This window comes from Euleptes europaea, chromosome 12, assembly GCF_029931775.1.
Source record: "Euleptes europaea isolate rEulEur1 chromosome 12, rEulEur1.hap1, whole genome shotgun sequence".
Taxonomy (NCBI): domain Eukaryota; kingdom Metazoa; phylum Chordata; class Lepidosauria; order Squamata; family Sphaerodactylidae; genus Euleptes; species Euleptes europaea.
In genome coordinates, this window is record NC_079323.1 from 37,041,054 (window position 1) to 37,061,420 (window position 20,367).

Genomic DNA, 20,367 nt, shown 5'->3' on the forward strand with positions numbered 1-20,367 from the left:
AAATATTGCAGCCAAAATTAGATTAGATAAATTGTAGATGCAGTCCAGAGAAAGTTAAATGTGATAGAGAGATGCTTCACATATCATAGGAAAATCCAGATATCTACACTGCAACATGTTTTCAGCAGTGTCTGAAATGCTTTATGCACCAAAAATTAAAAGTGAGAAGTAGCTCTTGGATTGACTTGTACTCAGTAAACATAGGCACCCTATAAACAGATTAAGAGCAGATTTCAAAATCAAGGTGTTGAGTTCTGCGCTACATAATCACACTGGTAAACAGGCTCTCTATTTTTCATTTTGTCATTCCCTTTCAAGTGCAAATGAGTGAGCCAAAACTAACTACTATACACAGCAGAGGTGTAAATTGATGCAGCTTTTTTAACTTGAAGTTAGACGATCAGTGAAGATGTATCAGTTTACAGTCAAGAAAAAAACTTGTCCTGTATTTTAAGAAGTCTCCTTAGTGATGGTCTTATTCAGTAACGTTTAGCCCAGAAATTGAATGCCACCCTTGAAAGCACTTCTCCAGCACTCTTTAGAAACACATTCATGTACATAATATTTATTTACATAACACTTGTGTGTTGGGATACCGTGCACTTAAATTGTTCTTCGAAATGTTATTGTACAATTTTAAAAATTTCCTTTGACATTTTGTGTTGAGCATAAAGGCACAATTTTATCGGTGACATTATGATATTATCTCCCTTCATCCCTGACTTACTTTGTTTCTACTTTAGATTTCATCAAGTACATCCCATTCAGGTCCTTCTGAATTAACAAAGCAGTGTGGGACATCGGCATTGTTTCAGTTGGCAGAGGTAGTATTAAAATCCTGGGGCTTAATTACTACTGATACGTTTGGAGAAGAGAAGCTGAATGATGCTGGTTGCCAAGGTCTGGAAGGCAGAGCAGCAGTACAGTCATAATTAGCATTGTTGTTTATAGAAGTGTAAATTACCACTTTGGTGCAAAGAATCAAGATTTACCTTGTCTAACCATTAGGCATGCAGTCTTTGTAGGACCAAGCCCCACAGTTAAAAACTCCCAGCTTCCAGATGCAAAGGGACTTATAAGAATTATCCCTTGGGGTTGTTTTTTTAAACCATTTTATAGCATTCCATCATATACTCAAGAGGCACAGGATCTGATGGGGCTATTCCAGATCAGGCTTTATTCTCAAGTAGTAAGGTGAATGCATCCTGAAGGGATCCTTGAAGTATACAAGCCCATACTTTCAGACTTCTCACAAACAAAAACAGGAACACTCCTCTAAACGTGCGAGCAGGGCTATGGATGTGGCTTGGCCTAATGAATATTGGCAGAACCAATGCAGCCAAATCTTGAATGGTGTCTCAAGCAAACAAAAACAAACAAAAATGTATTCATGCAGATGCCTCCACAAGACAGGAGCAGTGAGTTAGGTCACATGATACATGGAAATCAAATACATATAAGAGGCGTGCATTACATTGTACTAATACCATTACAGAACATTGGTCCCATTTTACCACTGACAATCACTGAATATGAGTTAATCCGTGATACAGAATTCTTAACCAGAAATGTGTGACAAACTGTCAAACAGTATGGCTGAGCACATGCAAAGTGCATTGTGAAAGAACCTTAAAAGCCAAGGTCCTGCTTAAGGGCGATGGGCAAGACAAAACCAAAGTGCTGAAGTGTGAGTCCATGCACCCCAGGGTAGCACCACCACCAGTCCCCTTAACTACCCAGACAGCCAGAGTCCAAGGGAGAACGCCTCTACCCTTCCCAGGGCTGAGATCAAGAAAGTCAACCCTGCAAGGTTGTATACTTACAAGGTGAATTTCAAAACAAGTTACTTCGGTACCTGTAGCCAATGTATGCCAAAGTACTGGATTCAGCTTGAAGCCCCAGAGTTTAAGAAACCCACAAAATATAATTAAAGTGATTTATTTAAAGATGGTGCAGGAATGTACAATAAAAGTGCAGTGAATAGTGAGGATAAAAATAATAAAGCTAAATAACTAACCCAAGTACTTGTATAAGCATTGATTCCAGTGTGATGTTACTTTGACAAAACTGAGTCCATGATAGTTGCAAAGTCAGTGTCAAACAGGTCCTCAGCCATTCTGGCCCACCAAGAATCAAAAGTGTCCCAAGGTTGGTTGTATTTAAGACAGAGGGCAAAACTTAACTTTCTGTTATGCCCCACGGCGTGTGTTGACATGATTCTGGTTGACCAATCAAATGTAGGCCCACTAATGTAACTTAACCACCCATTGTGTTACTAACCAGGTGACTCGACCAATTAGGTAAGATTGACAGTTAGCTCTGACACTCTGCGGCTGTATCAGAACCAATTAAGCAGACAACTTCCTCCAGCCCAGCGTGGTGTAGTGGTTAAGAGCGGTGGTTTGGAGCGGTGGAGTCTGATATGGAGAACCGGGTTTGATTCCCCACTCTTCCACATGAGTGGCGGGAGCTAATATGGTGAATCGGGTTGGTTTCCCCATTCCTACACACAAAGCCAGCTGGGTGACCTTGGGCTAGTCACAGCTCTCTTTGAGCTCTCTCAGCCTCACCTACCTCACAGGGTGTCTGTTGTGGGGAGGGGAAGGGAAGGTGCTTGTAAGCCAGTTTGATTCTTCCTTCAGTGGTAGAGAAAGTCGACATATAAAAACCAACTCCTTCCTCCTTCCTTCCTTCCAACCCATAAACCTTTGGGTTAACAAGGCAGAATGTGCTAGGCCCGATGATCTATGCAGCACCTGTGAAAACTTCCCATCCTCCTCATCGCTTCTCCTGAAGCTACAGTCAGCTCAACTTTGGTTTCTCAGGGAGCAGAAAACTTGCATGTTGTCTTTAGTAGCACCTGCCAAGAATACATAGGCTGAGGAATGGCAAACTATCTGAACGTAGGGATGCTTTTCTAAAATAGATCATAAAGCTTTTATGCAATATTGTCATTCATGCCTTAGTTAGGAAAACGGGATTAATTTTTTACACTTCTTTCAGATGTGCCTTGCATCAGAGGAAGTAAAAGTTCGGGAACCTGGAAAGACAAAACGAGAAGCTTCCAGGATTATGAAACCATCAGAAGAAACTGAGGTGATGAAAGTTGAAGAGCCAGAGAAGGCAAAAGTAAAAACTGAAAAATCTCAGAAAGCAAAGGCCCAAGAACCTGAAAAGACAAAGCCTGGAGTGTTGGAGAAGGTGGAAAGATGCAGTCATGTTGCAGACTCTGCTTCGGACAGTACAGCATTAAGTGGACCTAACAGCACAAAGGCGGAGGACCTTGCATGCTATTCCCAAGAGCTGACAATGGCCGACATCAGCACCTTAGGTTTAATTAAGCCTGAGAAGTTAAAAAAGAAGAAGAAGAAAAATAAGTTGGACCGTCAAACTCTTGAAAAATGTACCCCTAAGAAGGCTTGCAAAAAGAGGCAGTCTTCTGAGTCAGACATTGAGAGTGTAATTTATACCATTGAAGCTGTTGCAAAGGGGGACTGGGGGGCAGAGAGACTTCTGGAAGTGCCCCGCAAGAAAGTTCGTCCTTCCTCAACCATGAAGGGCAATTTCTTTGACATGAAGTCACCAAAGAAAAAAGTGAAGTCAAAAGAGAAAAGAGCGCTGAAGGAAAAATGCATAGAGACCACCAAAGAATCAAAGCCTCCTGATTTTTTTGACATCACAGATCACACAGAGCTGCAGCCTGAAGTTCCTGAAAGCATTAAATCAGAACCGCTGACCCCGACAGAGGATGTGGTATCACCAAGTTTGCCAGAGCAGGTCAAAATTGAGGACAGTGACTGTAGCAAAAAAACAGAGACTTGCGGCTCAAGAAAATCTGAGCGAGCTTGCAAGGGCGCTCTGTACAAAACTCTGGTGTCAGAGGGCATGCTTACATCCCTGCGTGCCAACGTTGACAGAGGTATGCATTCTTTTAATTGTTCCTCTCCAAACCAAATAATAATTGCTGGAAAATGTTACGTTTTTATGAATATTCGTATAATTATTTCATCTTTTCTGTTCTTTTGCTTTTCCTTTCTTTTTTTTTACTGTTGAGAACTGATTGCTAGCTTTAGCTGGCAGGTATAGTAATTCACATCTATCCAGTTCTCTTTTTAAACACACGCTACCTTTTAAGAGACTTACAGGCATATTGAGCAAATGATTTCAGTAATGCATCAGGCAGCCTAGGTCTAGGAAGATTTTATTCAGTAGCATAACCATAGTTATTTGCCTTAGCCGCTAAAGCTACTTCAGTAACCCTAAAGATTGGGCAGAGGTGTTGTGGACAGTAGTCTTATCTTTCAGTCCTCTGGCTGCTAGAACCAGTGTTCCTGGTGATCAAGCTAGTAAATGGTCCTTAAGTGGAATAGCTGTACACATAATATCCTAAGGTTGCCTTTGACATCTCTGTGTCTCACAACATCCCATTTGTATGATATAACTTTATCATATAAAGGAGGCTTTACATACATACATGAAGCTGCCTTATACTGAAGCAGACCCTTGGTCCATCAAAGTCAGTATTGTCTACTCACACTGGCAGATGCTTTCCAGGGTCTCAGGTTGAGGTCTTTCACATCACCTACTTGCCTAGTCCCTTTAACTGGAGATGCCAGGGATTGAACCTGGGACCTGCATGCCAAGCAGATGCTCTACCACTTTAGTTTCTGCAGCAACACAGCATGCTTTAGGCGAATGCTTCTCAAAGTGGGGTCCTCTTGGGGTCCACGAGGGTAGCTGGGAGACGGGATCTGTGCAACGAAGAAGTGCTATCCTCCCTTGTTTTCTGATTCTTATTACGGGATCAGAACTATAGTATAATCAATCAGCTCAGTTGATTGCTTCTATAAGGGAAAGTGTTATAGTATATTACGATGTCTTTGTATGTAGGGTTGCCATCCTCCAGGTGGGGCCTGGAGATTTCCCAGAATTACAAGTGATCTCCAGATTACAGAGATCTGTTCCCCTGAAGAAAATGGCTGTCTGGGAGACTGGACTCTATGACATTATACCCCACTAATGCCTCACCACTCCCCAAAACCTGCCCTCCCCAGGCTTCACCCCCAAATCACTAGGAATTTCTCAACGTGGACTTGGCAACCCTAATTGTACATATCACCCCGTTTTCACCGCAATTAAATGTCTTCTCTCTGTGTAACCCTCTGTTTGATATGGTATGTCAACCTTCAGACAGTTTTGTTGCCTTGTGTGTGTGTGTTAAGTGCCGTCAAGTCGTTTCCGACTCATGGTGACCCTATGAATCAATGTCCTCCAAAGTGCCCTGTCCTTAACAGCCTTGCTCAGATCTTGCAAATTGAGGGCCGTGGCTTCCTTTATAGAGTCAATCCATCTCTTATTGGGTCTTCCTCTTTTTTGTTGCCTTAGACAGTTCTTTTTGTTTACTTGCACTCTTTTCCAGTTGTTCAGGCCAAGCCCTACTGCGGTGTTTTGCATATTAAAGATCTTTGCTGTCAGATTGGATTGTTTTTATCACGTGTAATCTGCCTTGAATCTCAGTGAGAGGGGCGGGCTATAAATGAAGTTTATAATAACAATTCTTTGGGGGGAGCTCTGCGCTCCAGCTGCTGTGGTCTCTCCCTATACGTAATGAACCATTGTTACGCAATTCAAGCCTTTGCCCTCCTTAGACAAGAGAGATAGAGAGGAAGCTATTTGTTGATCACTTTGGAACTAGCTCATTCTGCTCCATCTCCCAGCCTTGTGTTTAGAATTGCCATCATGTACATGACAGGATCTCTCCTCTGGTCAGTATGGTGGCTGAGGGCATGGAGGCTTTCCAATCCATTCCCAGCTAGAAAAATGTAATACTATAACTATTCATCTGTGAACATGGATGTTGAAGCACTCTTTGTACTACAGATTTGTATGAATAGCCTAACCAAAGTGTTGATTCATCCTTTCCCTGTGCCCCCTCTGCCCGGCTCCCACCTTTCATTCTCAGCAGCAGTGATACGGGGGGTGGGGGGAATTTTCCCAGAAATTCTTCCGATGCTGTATTTTTCCATGAAAAAATTTCTGCCCTATATATGTTAAAAAAAAAAAAAAAAAGTCTGTTTATTTGTAGGTTTCAGGGCTGCAGTGCTGCAAATGCATTGTGTTAATTGGGCTACGTGTAGGATATAAAGCAAAGAAAAACTCAGTATTTGTACGTTGTTCAGACCTGTATGTGGTGTATTTGCCTTCTTTTGCTGACATTATTTAAAATTTTCTAATATTATTTACATTTGTATTTGAAAAATTTCCAGAATAATCTCCTGAAAAATTTCCAATTTCCCCAGAAAACCCACTTTACTCCTTAGCAGTGGACAATGGATGAACAAACAGATCAAAAGTGGATGGGTTGGATAGATTTGTTCTTTTGAGATTTGGGATAATTAAAATAATTATACCATTTTGTAATATATAAGTGGTTGTTTAGCGTGCAAACTGTTAAATGATAATTTAATATACAGTAGTTTTGCAGCTCCCAGCTTGGCTGTCTTTATACGATAAAATTGCCTTCTTACAAGTGTCAAGTTTTTAATATCTTTTCTAGGGAAACGAAGCTCAGGAAAAGGTGGCAGCTCTGATCATGAAGGATGCTGGAATGAAGAAAATTGGACATTTTCCCCAGGTGGAACAAGCGGAAACAAGAAGCTTAAAAAAACTAAGCCAAAGGAAGAAATAGTTTTGGGGTAAGTGAGGTAGCACGCATGCTCAGTTACATATATGTGAAACCCTTTTAAGTTGCTTCTAAAGTGTATAGTGAAATTAAATAAATTCATGTTCATAGATTAAATCTGTTTCATGTGCCCAACTGAACAAAAAAGAAAGAAATGAATGCAGCATTGTAATTCTATACAATGCAGCTGTTAGTTCTGCTTCTATTCACTATATGCTAGGATACAGATTTTCTGATGTGGTTGAAAATTAGAAGGCTATATGCACAAAGTGGAGAAACATTTGCCAAGTAATGCACAGGCAGTTGCTTGAGGAATCTCTGATTAATTGGTACCTTCCACATGTATTACCAAGTTGTGGCTGTGGTCTCTTGTCCTGTCCTCTACACATTAGGCTTTGGAATATATTTTGTGTAGTTGCTATACTGTATAGTCTCTTTGAATCATCAATCATGTAAAATCCCACAAATCAGCTAATACCTCTGAAGACGGAGCAGCCTACACCCACTGTCCACCATCTTCCATGTGTAGTTGAGCCATTGACCCATTTGAGACATATCTGGGGGTTGATATATGCATGTTTGAACTACTTACAACTAAAGTTGTAAGTATTTGTATGAAATGAAACACAGTTTGCCATCTTTTCAACCTTGATGGGGAAGAATACTAGATTATAGCCACCCGGCTGGACCTCCGTCCCCACTGACAATTCCACGTGGCTACAAGAGGCTGGAGGGAGCAGATGACAAGCCAGGGCTGTGGGAAAAATCCAGTGCCAACATCGCCATAGCAGAAGCGAGCCCTTAGTCAGTGCTGGGAACAACCCAGCCCAGCTCGCCTGATTGCAGGCTCTCCATGGGACTGTGGGAGTCATGCAGAGCCTTGACAGGCCAGGGAAAGAGGATGTGGGAAGAGCTTGGGTGTGTGGCAGGGAATAAGATGCTGGAAGGGGGAGTCAGCAAGAGAGAGGGCTGGAAGTGGGGAGAGGGGGAAGAGACAAACAGAAAGAGGTAGAGAGGAACTAGGAGGAAGAAGGGGGAAAGGAGAGAGGAAGTTGCAGAAGAGGCTGGAACCAAACTGAAGGGCCTGGAGGGCCCTCTAGTGGCGCAGGTGAGCATGACCACAGATCATTACCACACATAGAATATTTGCAAGTAGGCTGCTACAGCAAAGTCATCCTCTGTGATTCTTCATGGAAGATGGGTACAGTGAGCCATTGTTCCCTCGCTCCCCAGGAAGGGCATCAACACAGATGTAGTCCCGTTGGAAAACAAGGAGTATTTTTGCTGCTGCTAAGTCCTTGGGAGAGAGAGAAGTTGATAGGAACAGTGATGGGCAGAGGAAGAGATGACAGTGGAAGGTGACCTTCAAATCCCCAGTGAGCTTCCATGGCCAAGTGGGGATTTGAACCCGAGCCTCCCAGATCCTAGATTGAAACTCTAAACACTACACAACACTGGCTTTTGTTAGGTGACTGTTGTTGAACAGTAGCAAGCGGCCAAGCCTTTTACCAACAGAAATCAAAGCTTGAAGGCTGGTAATACTTTTGTGGTTGCCTACCAGCCTCCCCCCCCCCTCCGCCCAAACAATGGCCACCGAGAGGGTATTCATTTTATCTTATTTGGGTTTTAACCCACCAATGTATTTTTATATAGATTTCAGATTTTTCTGGAAAAGTGGGATTTTCATATTTGTAGAAAGACCCCATCTTGTTTGTTCATGGCCCCAGTGTCTGGCGTTATGTGTCCGTTGATGGGGCATGATGAGAATTAGATATATTGATGAGCCCCGTTGACTGTCCTGTAGTGAGATCCAGGCTACTCATCCTCCATACACTGGTAATCTATGGCAAACAGAGTTTAAAGGCCTCACTGGTTCTTATTACACCTCCCTGTTTTTCCCTTTATATTCATTTTATTTGTTTAAAATAAAAATGTATATATATAAAATGGTTTTAATGCTTGGAATGTTTTAATTTTTGCCACCTTGGGGACTCACTCTGAGTTGGGTAGAAAGGTGGCAAAGAAATGTTTTAAATAAATGAAATAAATAATTGCCAAAGGAGTTCCAGTTCTAAGTGTCAGTTACTTTGCAGTGTGCCGGCACTATGTGTGCATCCATCTGAGGACTGGAAAGCAGCTAAAAGGGTCAGCATGAGCCCTAAGGGGATCATTTCCCATGTATACAACTCTATATGCAGGAGAGTTGTATCCTGTAAATTTTGTGTCAAGACATAAAATTTGTGTTGAATTGGAATTTTTAACCCCTGTTATGTTTTAAATCCATGTCAACCTGTCTGTGTTGGTTTTTCCATTTTCTGTTCTCTAGCTTAGCAAAGCTAGAAGAGGAATTTGAGAAAAAATTCAACAGCCTTCCTCAATATAGTCCTGTCACATTTGACCGGAAAAGTGCATCCGTACCAAGAAAAAAGAAGAAGGTTGGTAGCTCCTCAGCAGATCAGCCAAAATCTAGCAAAGGTAAGAGATCCCATGCAAGGTATTACTGATCTATAGAAGCTGCAGGGTTAAGACAAGAGTTGCTGCAGTCCTATTTCATTTAACATAAGCGTATATGAGGCCAGATGCAGTAAAGATATATTTTTTTCTTGCATGTCAGAATTTTCACACATTCCACTCAACATTTTTCTATGGGTGTGGGTGGGAATGAAGAGACAGCATGTTATATCTCTGGAAAGCAGAGCAATTTTTTTTCAAATATAGTTTTAACAATTTTCATTCCAGACACTTCCAAGAAAAGCATTTTACATATTTCATTGTTGCTACTTATAAAATTTCATTCTTTTCTGTTCTAGGATGAGGAAAGATTGGTTTGGGGCCCACTGGGTGGCCCTTGAATGAGGGGCTTTTTTGTTGCTTTCATCTCTAAGATCTTATTTGTGAAACATAAACGATAACAAAACTACCTCATGTAGCTGATAAGAGGATTCACAAGATGACATGTCAAGGAGCTTAGCAGTGAGAAGTATAGTAAAATACTGGGTATAATTCATCTGAAGTTAATCACCACTTAAACCCCACTGCAAGCAAGGGAGTGAGTTCATCATGACTTAACTTTTTGCTGTATCATGTCCGTATGCATTTTTAAAAGCCCCACTGGAAACTCTTGCCATCAGTGGGGCTTACTCATGACTACCTCTTTTGCTGGATTGTGCCCAGCATTTAAAAAAAAATCATTAAAAAGGTTACTTACAGAATAAGAGGAAAGGTTGATGGACCTGGGTATGTTTAGCCTGAAGAGGAGAAGACTGAGAGGTGATAGGATAACCATCTTCAAGTACTTGAAGGGCTGTCATATAGAGGATGGTGCCAAGTTGTTCTGTTGCTCCAGAAGGTCGAGCCAGAACCAACGGGTTGAAATTAAATCGAAAGAGTTTCCCTCTAGACATAAGGAAGAATTTTCTAACAGCGCGGTTCCTCAGTGGAACAGGCTTCCTTGGGAGGTGGTCAGCTCTCCTTCCCTGGAGATTTTTAAGCAGAGGCTAGAGGGCCATCTGTCAGCAATGCTGATTCTATGACCTTAGGTAGATCATGAGAGGGCATTTTGGCCATCTTGGCATGGAGTATGAGTCACTGGGGGTTTCGGGGGGGGAGGTAGTTTGGAATTTCCTTCATTGTGCAGAGGGTTGGACTAGATGACCCTGTTGGTCCCTTCCAATTCTATGATTCTAAGAATCCAAGATAGAGACTCCATGAACACACATGTATGCACACAGTTGCAGCTTTTTTTTCTGATCCTCAGAAAGTGATTAAAAAACAGAAACGGGTAGAACTTCTGTAGTACCAGAACAAAGAGAGGTCGGTACACTGTATGTGCCATGCAACCACATTATGTTCATCTCCTGACAGATGATCAATGATGTCAGCTTGGTAGGGCCAGGCACCTGCAAGCAATGAAGGGAGAAGCAGGCACCACTCTAGGTGCTTTTTCTTCCCTGCCTAGCAGATGGTCAGTGGTATCACTTTTGATAATCTGTGAAATAGGGAGAAGGAAAGGGAAGTAACCCATGGCTGCTGTGTCATGGAGCCTCTATAAATATATGTATTTACTGTTATCATTAAAAATTCTTCTCTCAAGTCATGCCATAACGTTAGTATTTCTGTATTCGTGTCCTAAATAGGAGTAACAACCAAGCCAAAGACATAAAACTTCACCATACTCAAAAGTTCAGATTGATACCTAACTTTCTGACAAAATAAAGTCTTGCAGCTTTGGCTCCCCCCCCCCCCCCATCCTGGTCTGTATTTAGAGTCTCAAGATGCAGGTAACGGTGGAATCATTCCTTAGGAGAGCTCCGACGATATCTTCATTTGCCCCTGGTAGCAAGATAGTATTGCTCACGTGGCTACTGACTCACGTGGCTTGTTCCATTTCAGCTGTATTCTCAGCAGGAAAAAAAGCCATAGTGAGACAGTGTGGAAGAATAAAAATTCTGTGTCTCTCCTAAATGCTCCAGAGTTGGCAATTATGCAAGAACCTTTGGTTGGCAGCCAGAAGAGGAAAGCAAGGAAAAGCAAGATCACGCATCTAGTCCGGACTGCAGATGGCAGAGTCTCACCGGCAGGAGGAGTTTTAGGTAAGGAGAGCATGGCTTGTTTTCTGTGGGCAGACCTGAAAGTTGAGCTAACTGTCAAACATTTAAAGGAGGTTCTTGTAGGTTATCCAGGCTGTGTGACCGTGGTCTTGGTATTTTCTTTCCTGACGTTTCACCAGCAGCTGTGGCAGGCATCTTCAGAGGAGTAACACTGAATGGGACAGTGTCTCTCAGTGTCAAGTGTGTAGGAAGAGTAATAAATAGTCAGAAAGGGATTGGGTTTGAGCTAAATCATTGTCCTGCAAAAAGTATCAAAGGTAATGTGCTATTCATTGTCCTGTAGGTATCAAGATAATGTGCTAATGAGGGTGTGGTATGTTAAAGAAGGGCTTGGTTTTATGTAAAGGAATCAGTAAGTGGAGCTCAAAAGCAGTGTTTTCTATGTTGGGCAAATGATGCCTCTTCTCACAAAAATCAGTCTCAGACTGTGATATATACAAATAATTGTATTTTCTCATTATTGTCAAGCTGATAAACGATGTGTACCATTAGAAAATTTAGCCCTTTATAATATGATTAGAATGAAAATAGAAGTCATAATGTACAAGTGCATACGAATATTTTTATACTGAGCATTTTTAGTGCCACATGTTAATTTTTATTTTTAATTTATTTTCATAAAGGTGTTTGTTTTTCTGCCAAAACAAGGTCTTAACATACCCTGCAGAATTTTTGTTAAATACCATGTTAAAATAACTAAAGAATATCACACAAAATACTCTATTAAAAACTATGAGAAATATTTTTTTAAATATACCTATTAGGGCTGCAGTTACACCAAGACTCTATTCAGATCTTCCAACATTTTTAATTATATTTATAAGCAGCAATGGGAGATTCCACATTGGATTAGGGCCATGGTAAGAACATAAGAAAAGCCCATCTGGATCAGACCAAGGCCCATCAAGTCCAGCAGTCTGTTCACACAGTGGCCAACCAGGTGCCTCTAGGAAGCCAAGAAACAAGACAACTGCAGCAGCATCCTGCCTGTGTTCTACAGCACCTACTATAGGCACTGGTATCAGAAGATTTTTTCCTACTGTTCTTCTGATCTGAATTCTGCCCTTCTCCCCATCCCCAGCTGCTGTTTCCCCAGTGAGCCAAATACTAACCCCCCAGAAAAAAGGGGCGTTTAGAATGGGATACAGTGGGTCCAATCTGGGGGCAGCTGCTTTAGATAGAACTTGACCTCTGATCACAGGTTCATCATCGTGTCTTCTGTGCAGGCACACACAGCCGCAGAAAAGATTTCCAAAGCTTTCTAGTAGACTCCTCCTGGACCTCTGCCACCAAAATGATCACATGACCAGGAGGAGAGGCGCTACTCCCTCAGTTCTTTTTGCCACTGCTAAGAGAGGCTCTCCGTTGCAATTGTGTTTTATCCTCACCTCATTCTTGAGGCTGAGGAAACTTTCCTTGCACAAGTTTTTTTATTTTTTGGTCAATAGTCATTCTAATGAGGAATAAACTGCATTTAAAGAAGAAAAAATTTGGCTTTCCATTTTTTCATTATGGCTCAAAAGGGGCCTTCTCTGAATTATGTTGACTGTGGCTTTAAAATGGTGCTGATAAGCCTCCATTCTTTGTGCCCTGTATGCCTGGCAGAGCTGCTGGCTCTTTCTGCCACCAATTTACCCTGCAGGCATGATCGGATAGAGCTGGAGAAGAGCTCTTTTTCAAAGGCTTTGGTTGCGGGCCAGCCTGAATGAAGGCACCTTCCCCCTCCCTGGTGGGGTGTGGTCTGACAGAGCCTCTCACTGTCTCTTTTCAAAGGCTTTGGCTGTGCGCAAGCCTGAATAAAGGCGCATTCCCCCTCTTTGGCTGTGTCAGCTCTGAGGGGAGAAACCAGGAGGTGTTGCCTGACAGAGCCTCCGATTCAGAATGGCTCTTTTCTAAGGCTTTGGCTGTGGCCTGCCTGACTGAAAGAATCCCTTCCCCTCCCTGCCCTTGGTCAGATCCGAGAGCCCGGAGGCATGGCCTGGCAAACACTGCCTGGCAGTGGAAAAGAGCAAGAGCCCAGTAGCACCCTAAAGACTAACAACATTTCTGGCAGGGTATGCCTGACTGAAGGACTCCCTCCCCCTCCCTGACTTCTCTCGGTTCCAAAAGCCTGGAGGTGTGGCCCGATGAGAGCCTCTTTTAAAGGCTTAGCTATGCCTGCCTGAAGGAACCTTTTCCTGCCTGCCTTCAATTTCAAGGTAAAATCCTTGAGTTAACACAGCTTTGCAATTCTTAATGGCTCGTTGAGAAAGGTGTATGTCTCCTGGGGATTGTGCCTTTTAGTTGTGGTTGTTTGGACTTCTTCAGCCCCTGTAGTTTTGGAGAGTTGCTGAAGAGGGTGGCGTCACCTATTCTTGTTAGTTTTGTTCTGAGATAACAAACTAGTTATGCTTAAGGCCTGCTGAGCTTCATGCTAGCACTCACTCTATTGGCACTGCCTTGGTTCCAGGGTCATAACCGATTCTCTGTTGATCTCAGCTCCAAGCCCTTCTAATGCCTAGTTCTGAAGGTTGACACAGTGGCAAAGCAGCCTCGCCGCACCACCTTTTGCACTGATATTTAATCCTCCGCACTGATATTTAATCCTAAGGGGCTTTCAGCACAGATGCTGTTTCAAGCAGAGGCAAGGCTTGCTATTGCCATCTACATGGGGAACTGAGATGTGATCAACAAGTATGCTTTTCGGAGACAAGCCTGAGCATTTCACCTCTCCTCTCAGTTTCATGGTAGCTTTTGGAATCATCAGTGATGGTTTGGGGCTCCTTGGCTGCTACTGTATTCAATGTTGAGGATAAACCTGCACCTCTAAGCCCAATCTTTTTGTAGGCAGTTTCCCCTGGTCAGTTTCATATATAGCCACACTACCTTCTTCCTACCAGGGAATGGTATTGACTCTTCAAAGTTTTCTTAATCTCATTGCTACTTCTGGGAGAGAGCTCTTATTTCAACTGGGTTCAGACTGTCTCTGGAGTCACTCTTACGTGACACCATTTGTAGTGAAAGCAAATGTGATATAGTGGTTAGAGGGCTTGCTTGTGACTTTTAGCCTACCTGCCTTACAGAGTTCTGATGAAGATGGAATGGAAAAGTGTGAAATTCTATAAGCCACTATTGGGGATTAAGATGGGGTACAGATACACTCCATGCCCATCTTTTTAAATGACATCTTGTTTCTTCTCAAAACAGGTGCCCAATGGGACAAAGTCTTTGACAAGCAAACTCCAAGCTGATGTTACAGCCTTTACTACAGTCCTTTAGCAAATATATGTTCAATTCCACTGGTCATCTCTGTTGTTATTGATGGCCTGAAAGTTAAATAGTACTTCATCTCTGAGTGCTATAAACTGAGTGCTATAAACTGTTAGCCTGGGTGGGAAGAGGAATTTCATCTTCTGTCTTCGGTGCAGCCCCACATGTGGGACTGCGCCTGCGCGCAGGCCTACCGCCGGAAACTTTTATAGCCTTAGCCCTCAAGCTGGGGATGCCCCTCCCACCGCAGGCGGGCCCGGCCTTCGCGCCGAACAGCCCGCATGCTCCTGGGCGGGGCATCCCCCTCCCTCCTCAGTTCCTTTCTTGCCGCCGCTTTGATCGGAGCTTTCTGCCTTACCTCAACTCTTCGCGTTTTTGTAAGTCTCCCTCGAGCCACGTCCTCCCGATTCCTCCGTCCTTAAAAAAGAAAAGAAAAGAAAAAGGAGGGGGGGAGATAAGAGGAGAGAAAGAAAATTTCCACCCGGATTTCGGCCCACCCCGGCCCTCTCCGGACCACTGCTGATGTTATAATGGCGCCCAAAACCCCCTTTAAGATCTGCAAAATGTGCCCGGCTAAGATCCCGCACTCAGATCAACATGACCTCTGTCTCTCCTACTTGGGCGAGGGGCATAACGTATCTAAATGCTCCATCTGTCAAGGCTTCTCTACCCTGTCTCGCAACGCTTGCGCGCACCGGCTGAGTGCCGAACTTTGGAAAAAAGCCCTCTCGGCGCCCTCCCCCTCGACGGGTTCCAGGACCCCGGGAGACGCCCAGTCGACACGATCGGTACCGACCACCGGTACCAGCTCGACCCCAAGGCCTTCGGATCCGACGCACTCGGACCCGTCTCACGCACCTAAGAAACACAAGCATAAATCGAAGCATCTAGAAAAGCGACCTGGTTCCAGCCACTCGGTGCGTAAGAAGTCCGTACCGACGCCTGACCCTTCGGTTCCGACTGTCCCTATCTCGGTACCATCATCGGTTCCAGCTGCCTCGATCTCGGTGCCGCCCTCGGTACCGACCTCGGTACCGAGAACGCCCTCACCACACTTGGGCTCGCCTCTCCACTCCTACTCGGACGTCGAACTGGACCCACTAGATGACCCATTGCTGATTTCGGATCCGGACACCTTGGATCCAGCTTCTGTGGTACCGACCCCCTCGGTACCACAACAAATATTCCAACCTACTCCTTCCACTTCATCCACACCTGCCATATCACCTGAGATGGTCAAGGACTGGATCGAATTCTGTCGATTCCGACAGCTCTCCTTCCGTGGGGAACCGGTTGTCCTGCAGGCACCTCAACCCCCCCTCCCTCTAACCCCCCTCATGCAACATACTCCTAGAGGGGACTCGGAACAAGAAGACCCTGAGTCCAGAGAGGGTAGTTCAGAGGGAATCTCAGAACCCTCTCCAGACGAACTGGTGGGGGACACAGACTCTATTTCTCCATTCGAAGACCTCAAGCTTCGGACGGAGCAGATGATACGAATGGCCGAAGCTCTGGACATTAATATTTCCACAGCTGACAATAGGCCTAAGGACAAAATTTTAAGTAGACTCTACCCCGACACTCCTGGCATCGCGGCTTTTCCTATTCTGGAAGGTCTCTCGGAGATAGCCACCTCACTCTGGAAGAAACCCGCCTCCCTCCCAGCATCCTCAAAGAAGGTGGAAAACCTGTATAGAGTCAAGCCAGAGTCAGCCGAGTTCCTTATAGTCCACCCTCTTCCTTCCTCCATAGTGACCACTGAGATGCAATCTCGTCAGAGACAAGGCCCACATTCGTCGCCTGCTGACAAGGAGAGTAAGAGACTGGACCAGTTAGGTAGACGGACCTACACTTCGGCTGCTCTCAGTTTTCGCATCTCCAACTACCAAACCATCATGGGCGGGTATCAGCTTTTCTTATGGGAGAAGGCTGCCCCCCATATTGACCTGCTTCCAGAGGAATCTAGAAATGCGATGCGTCTCATTCAGGCTGAAGCCACCCACCTATCGAGACAGCAAATCAATGCTGGCAGGCATGCAGCGGACAGTGCAGTCAGAACGATGGCCTCGGCTATTACCTTACGTCGCCACTCCTGGCTCCGCTCCACAGCCCTCCCTCTGGATACGAGGTCACACGTAGAAGACCTTCCCTTTGAGGGAAATACTCTATTTGCATCTAACACTACTGACTTTCTTACCACTCTGAAGAAGGATCGTCAAACAGCACGTTCTCTTGGAGTGGCTCATCCCTTCTACCAACAACAAAGGGATAAGCCTCAGTACCGCCAGCAGCCCTTTGGTCCTTCCTTTAATAGAAACCAGAGGTTCCAAAGATTTCACCCGTATCCTCACCAGGGGAAATTCCAACATCACAGCCAACAGCCTCAGCAAAAGCAGGGTTTCAAGCACCGTTCAACTCCTGGCCCCCAGAACAAGGACCAGAGACAACCCTCCCAAAAAATCTGACTAGTACCCCAGTCCTCACAAGAGGAATTACCATTCCTAAACAGGTTAACCAAGTTTTATGAGGCCTGGCAAGATATATGTTCTGACGTTTGGGTACTCAAGGTTGTTTCCCAGGGTTACCGCCTGGAGTTCAAGTTTATTCCGTCCTGCTCCCCCGCAAGTTCCGCTGCGGATAACCCTTTCCCAGATTTTGCACCCCAACTGGAAGAACTCCTCATGAAGGGTGCTGTTCAGTGAGTTGATCCCCCGTGTACTGGTTTCTTTTCTAGGATTTTCATGATTGATAAAAAGGATGTGGGTTCTAGACCCATCATTGATCTCAGATCTTTAAATAAATGTTTACGAGTTTCCAAGTTCAGAATGGTTTCTTTACCTTCTGTTATGGAACTTATTACACCTAACACCTGGTTTGCAGTACTGGATCTCAAAGACGCGTACTTTCATGTGTCTATTCATCCCAAACACCAACGTTTCCTGATGTTCCGTTATGGGTCTGGATTTTTCCAGTCCTCAGTCCTCCCCTTTGGCCTTGCCACAGCTCCCAGGGTTTTTACGAAATGCATGGCGGTGGTCATGTCATTCTTCAGGGACCGGGGTTGTACTATCTTCCCCTACCTTGATGATTGGCTACTTACAGCCACTAGCCCGGAAGCACTCTCCTCCAATCTACAACTGGTTCTCTCCACATGTGCCAAATTGGGCCTCATGGTCAATCTAAAAAAGTCTAAGCTAAGCCCTTCCCTTAGAGCACAGTTTATTGGAGCTGTGTTAGACTCCGAAGCGGGACGCGCTTTCCTCCCTAACAAAAGGGTAGCCTCAATTAGAGGTCTCATTCACCATTTTCTGAGATGCAGACACCAACCAGTAGTCTCTATTCAACGTTTATTGGGCCTTATGGCCTCGACCACTGCAGTTACCCCTATAGCTAGACTACGTATGAGGGAACTGCAAAATTGGTTTATCAGATCTTACGACTACTCACGCCACTCCAAGTGGCATAGACTGTCCACCCCCAGAGCTATCCTGAGATCCCTTCGGTGGTGGCTCACTGAGCCCAACCTCCTTAAGGGTGTTCCCCTCGGTTTCTGGAAACCGGACTTCACCCTCACTACAGACGCCTCTCTGGAGGGTTGGGGTGGTCACTGCGAAGGGCATTCCACTCAGGGTAGGTGGTCCCCTGGTGAAGCTTCAATGCACATTAACTTCCTTGAATTACGTGCCGTACGTTACGTTCTTACCTCCTTTGCAGATATCCTCCGCAACTCGAAGACACTTCTGCAATCGGACAACTCCTGCACAGTGTTTTATATAAACAAACAGGGTGGCACAGGTTCCATTCCACTCTGCAGGGAGGCCCAGAGAGTATGGGAAATTGCCTTGGGGCACAGTATAGAGTTAAGGACAATACACATAGCGGGAGTTCACAATACGTGGGCAGACTCCCTGAGCAGGAAATTCTCAACAAACCACGAATGGGAGCTACAGGACTTCTTCCTTGCACCCATTTTTCAGGAATGGGGTACCCCACAAATAGACCTGTTTGCAACCAGGAGCAACAAGAAGGCTACACGGTTTTGCTCACTAGCAGGGAGCGACCCAACTTCTCTGGGGGATGCGTTCCAACTCACTTGGTCCAACCACCTATTTTATGCCTTTCCCCCGTTCCCTCTACTAGCAAGGGTACTGGGAAAGATAGCTGCAGACCACACCGACTGCATCCTCATAGCTCCCCGATGGGCGAGACAAATTTGGTTCCCACTGTTGATGACACTGGCGAAGGGAAACTGCAGACCCCTTCCCAACCACCCGTTCCTGCTCCGCTGGGGCGATCTCGCTCATCACGATGTACAGAGGCTACACCTCATGGCCTGGAGGATTCGTCCCATTCTGTAATGGGTTGTTCTCAGGCAGTCCAGGAGGTTCTTTTACAAGCAAGACGTCCGTCCACTCGTTACTCCTACGATAGGAAGTGGGACAGATTCCTGTCATGGGCGTCGCAAGAGGGTTTTTCCCCCTTTAGCTGCCCTCTCCCTAGGGTTTTGGATTATTTGTTACAGTTAACCAGGAGGGGCCTGTCGGTTTCCTCAGTACGTGTACACCTCGCAGCTATCTCAGCCTTTCATGATAGAATAGAAGGGTATACAGTTTTCTCTCATCCCCTCTCGAAACGTTTCCTAAAAGGTCTTAACAATCTGTTCCCACCTCACCCTGCATTAGTGCCCCAGTGGTCTCTATCTTTGGTTCTGGCTAAGCTCATGTTGGAACCCTTTGAACCGCTGGCTCACGCTCACCTAGCCAATTTATCTGCCAAGGTTGCCTTTCTGTAGTAGCAGTAACATCAACCAGAAGGGTAGGAGAACTAGCAGCTCTACGCATAGACAGGCCTTTTCTCAAGATTTATAATGAGAAGGTGATCCTTCATCCTAGTATTAAGTTTAAGCCCAAGGTGATATCCACCTTTCACTTGGCGCAGGACTTGGTTTTACCTGTGTTTTTTCCCAACCCGTCCTCTCAGGCAGAAAAAACACTACACACCCTTGATCTGAAGCGTGCCATTCTTTATTATATCGAACGGACCAAACATTTTAGGAAATCTAATTCACTCTTTGTGTGTTATCAGGGACCCAAGAAAGGGAGGCCCGCATCTGCTCAGTCTATAGCAAGATGGGTGGTCTCAGCGATTAGGCTGGCGTATAAACAAGCCTGAGTTCCTTGCCCGTTAGGGATTAGAGCCCACTCCACTAGGGCACAGGGTTCCTCTGCTGCCCTCCACAGAAGGATTCCGATGGGTGACATCTGTCGAGCAGCAACTTGGTCCTCTGAAGACACCTTCGTCAAACATTACGCCTTGGACCTGCAAGCCAGAAACGATGCAGCAGTGGGCAGAGCAGTTCTTCAGACGCTTTTTTCCTAAGTCGACCCCACCTCCTCTTGGGTAAGCTTGTTAAAATCCCACATGTGGGGCTGCACCGAAGACAGAAGATGAAAACAGAGTTGCACTTACCTGTAACTACTGTTCATTGATGTCTTCGGTGCAGACACACATCCCTCCCTTCCAACCCCGCTGTCGACCTAAACAAATAAATAATAATAAGAGAAAGAGAGAGAAGTGACTTTTGAGTAGAGTCATGATTATTAAGACACTTTTGGTACTTACCTTACTTACTGGGTCGGCGGCGGAGAAGGAACTGAGGAGGGAGGGGGATGCCCCGCCCAGGAGCATGCGGGCTGTTCGGCGCGAAGGCCGGGCCCGCCTGCGATGGGAGGGGCATCCCCAGCTTGAGGGCTAAGGCTATAAAAGTTTCCGGCGGTAGGCCTGCGCGCAGGCGCAGTCCCACATGTGGGGCTGCACCGAAGACAT

General features: G+C 45.0%; 1 protein-coding gene across 2 annotated transcripts in view; it reads left to right on the forward strand.

The window, feature by feature from the left end:
- Nucleotides 1-20,367, forward strand: part of BBX (BBX high mobility group box domain containing) — a 142,041-nt gene that overhangs the window by 112,967 nt on the left and 8,707 nt on the right. For both annotated transcript variants that reach the window (XM_056858498.1, XM_056858499.1), the window contains exons 9-13: nt 744-824; nt 3,004-3,919; nt 6,557-6,695; nt 9,009-9,157; nt 11,155-11,274. In XM_056858498.1, coding sequence (XP_056714476.1) covers nt 744-824; nt 3,004-3,919; nt 6,557-6,695; nt 9,009-9,157; nt 11,155-11,274 — 1,405 coding nt within the window. The remainder of the gene's footprint in view (nt 1-743; nt 825-3,003; nt 3,920-6,556; nt 6,696-9,008; nt 9,158-11,154; nt 11,275-20,367) is intronic.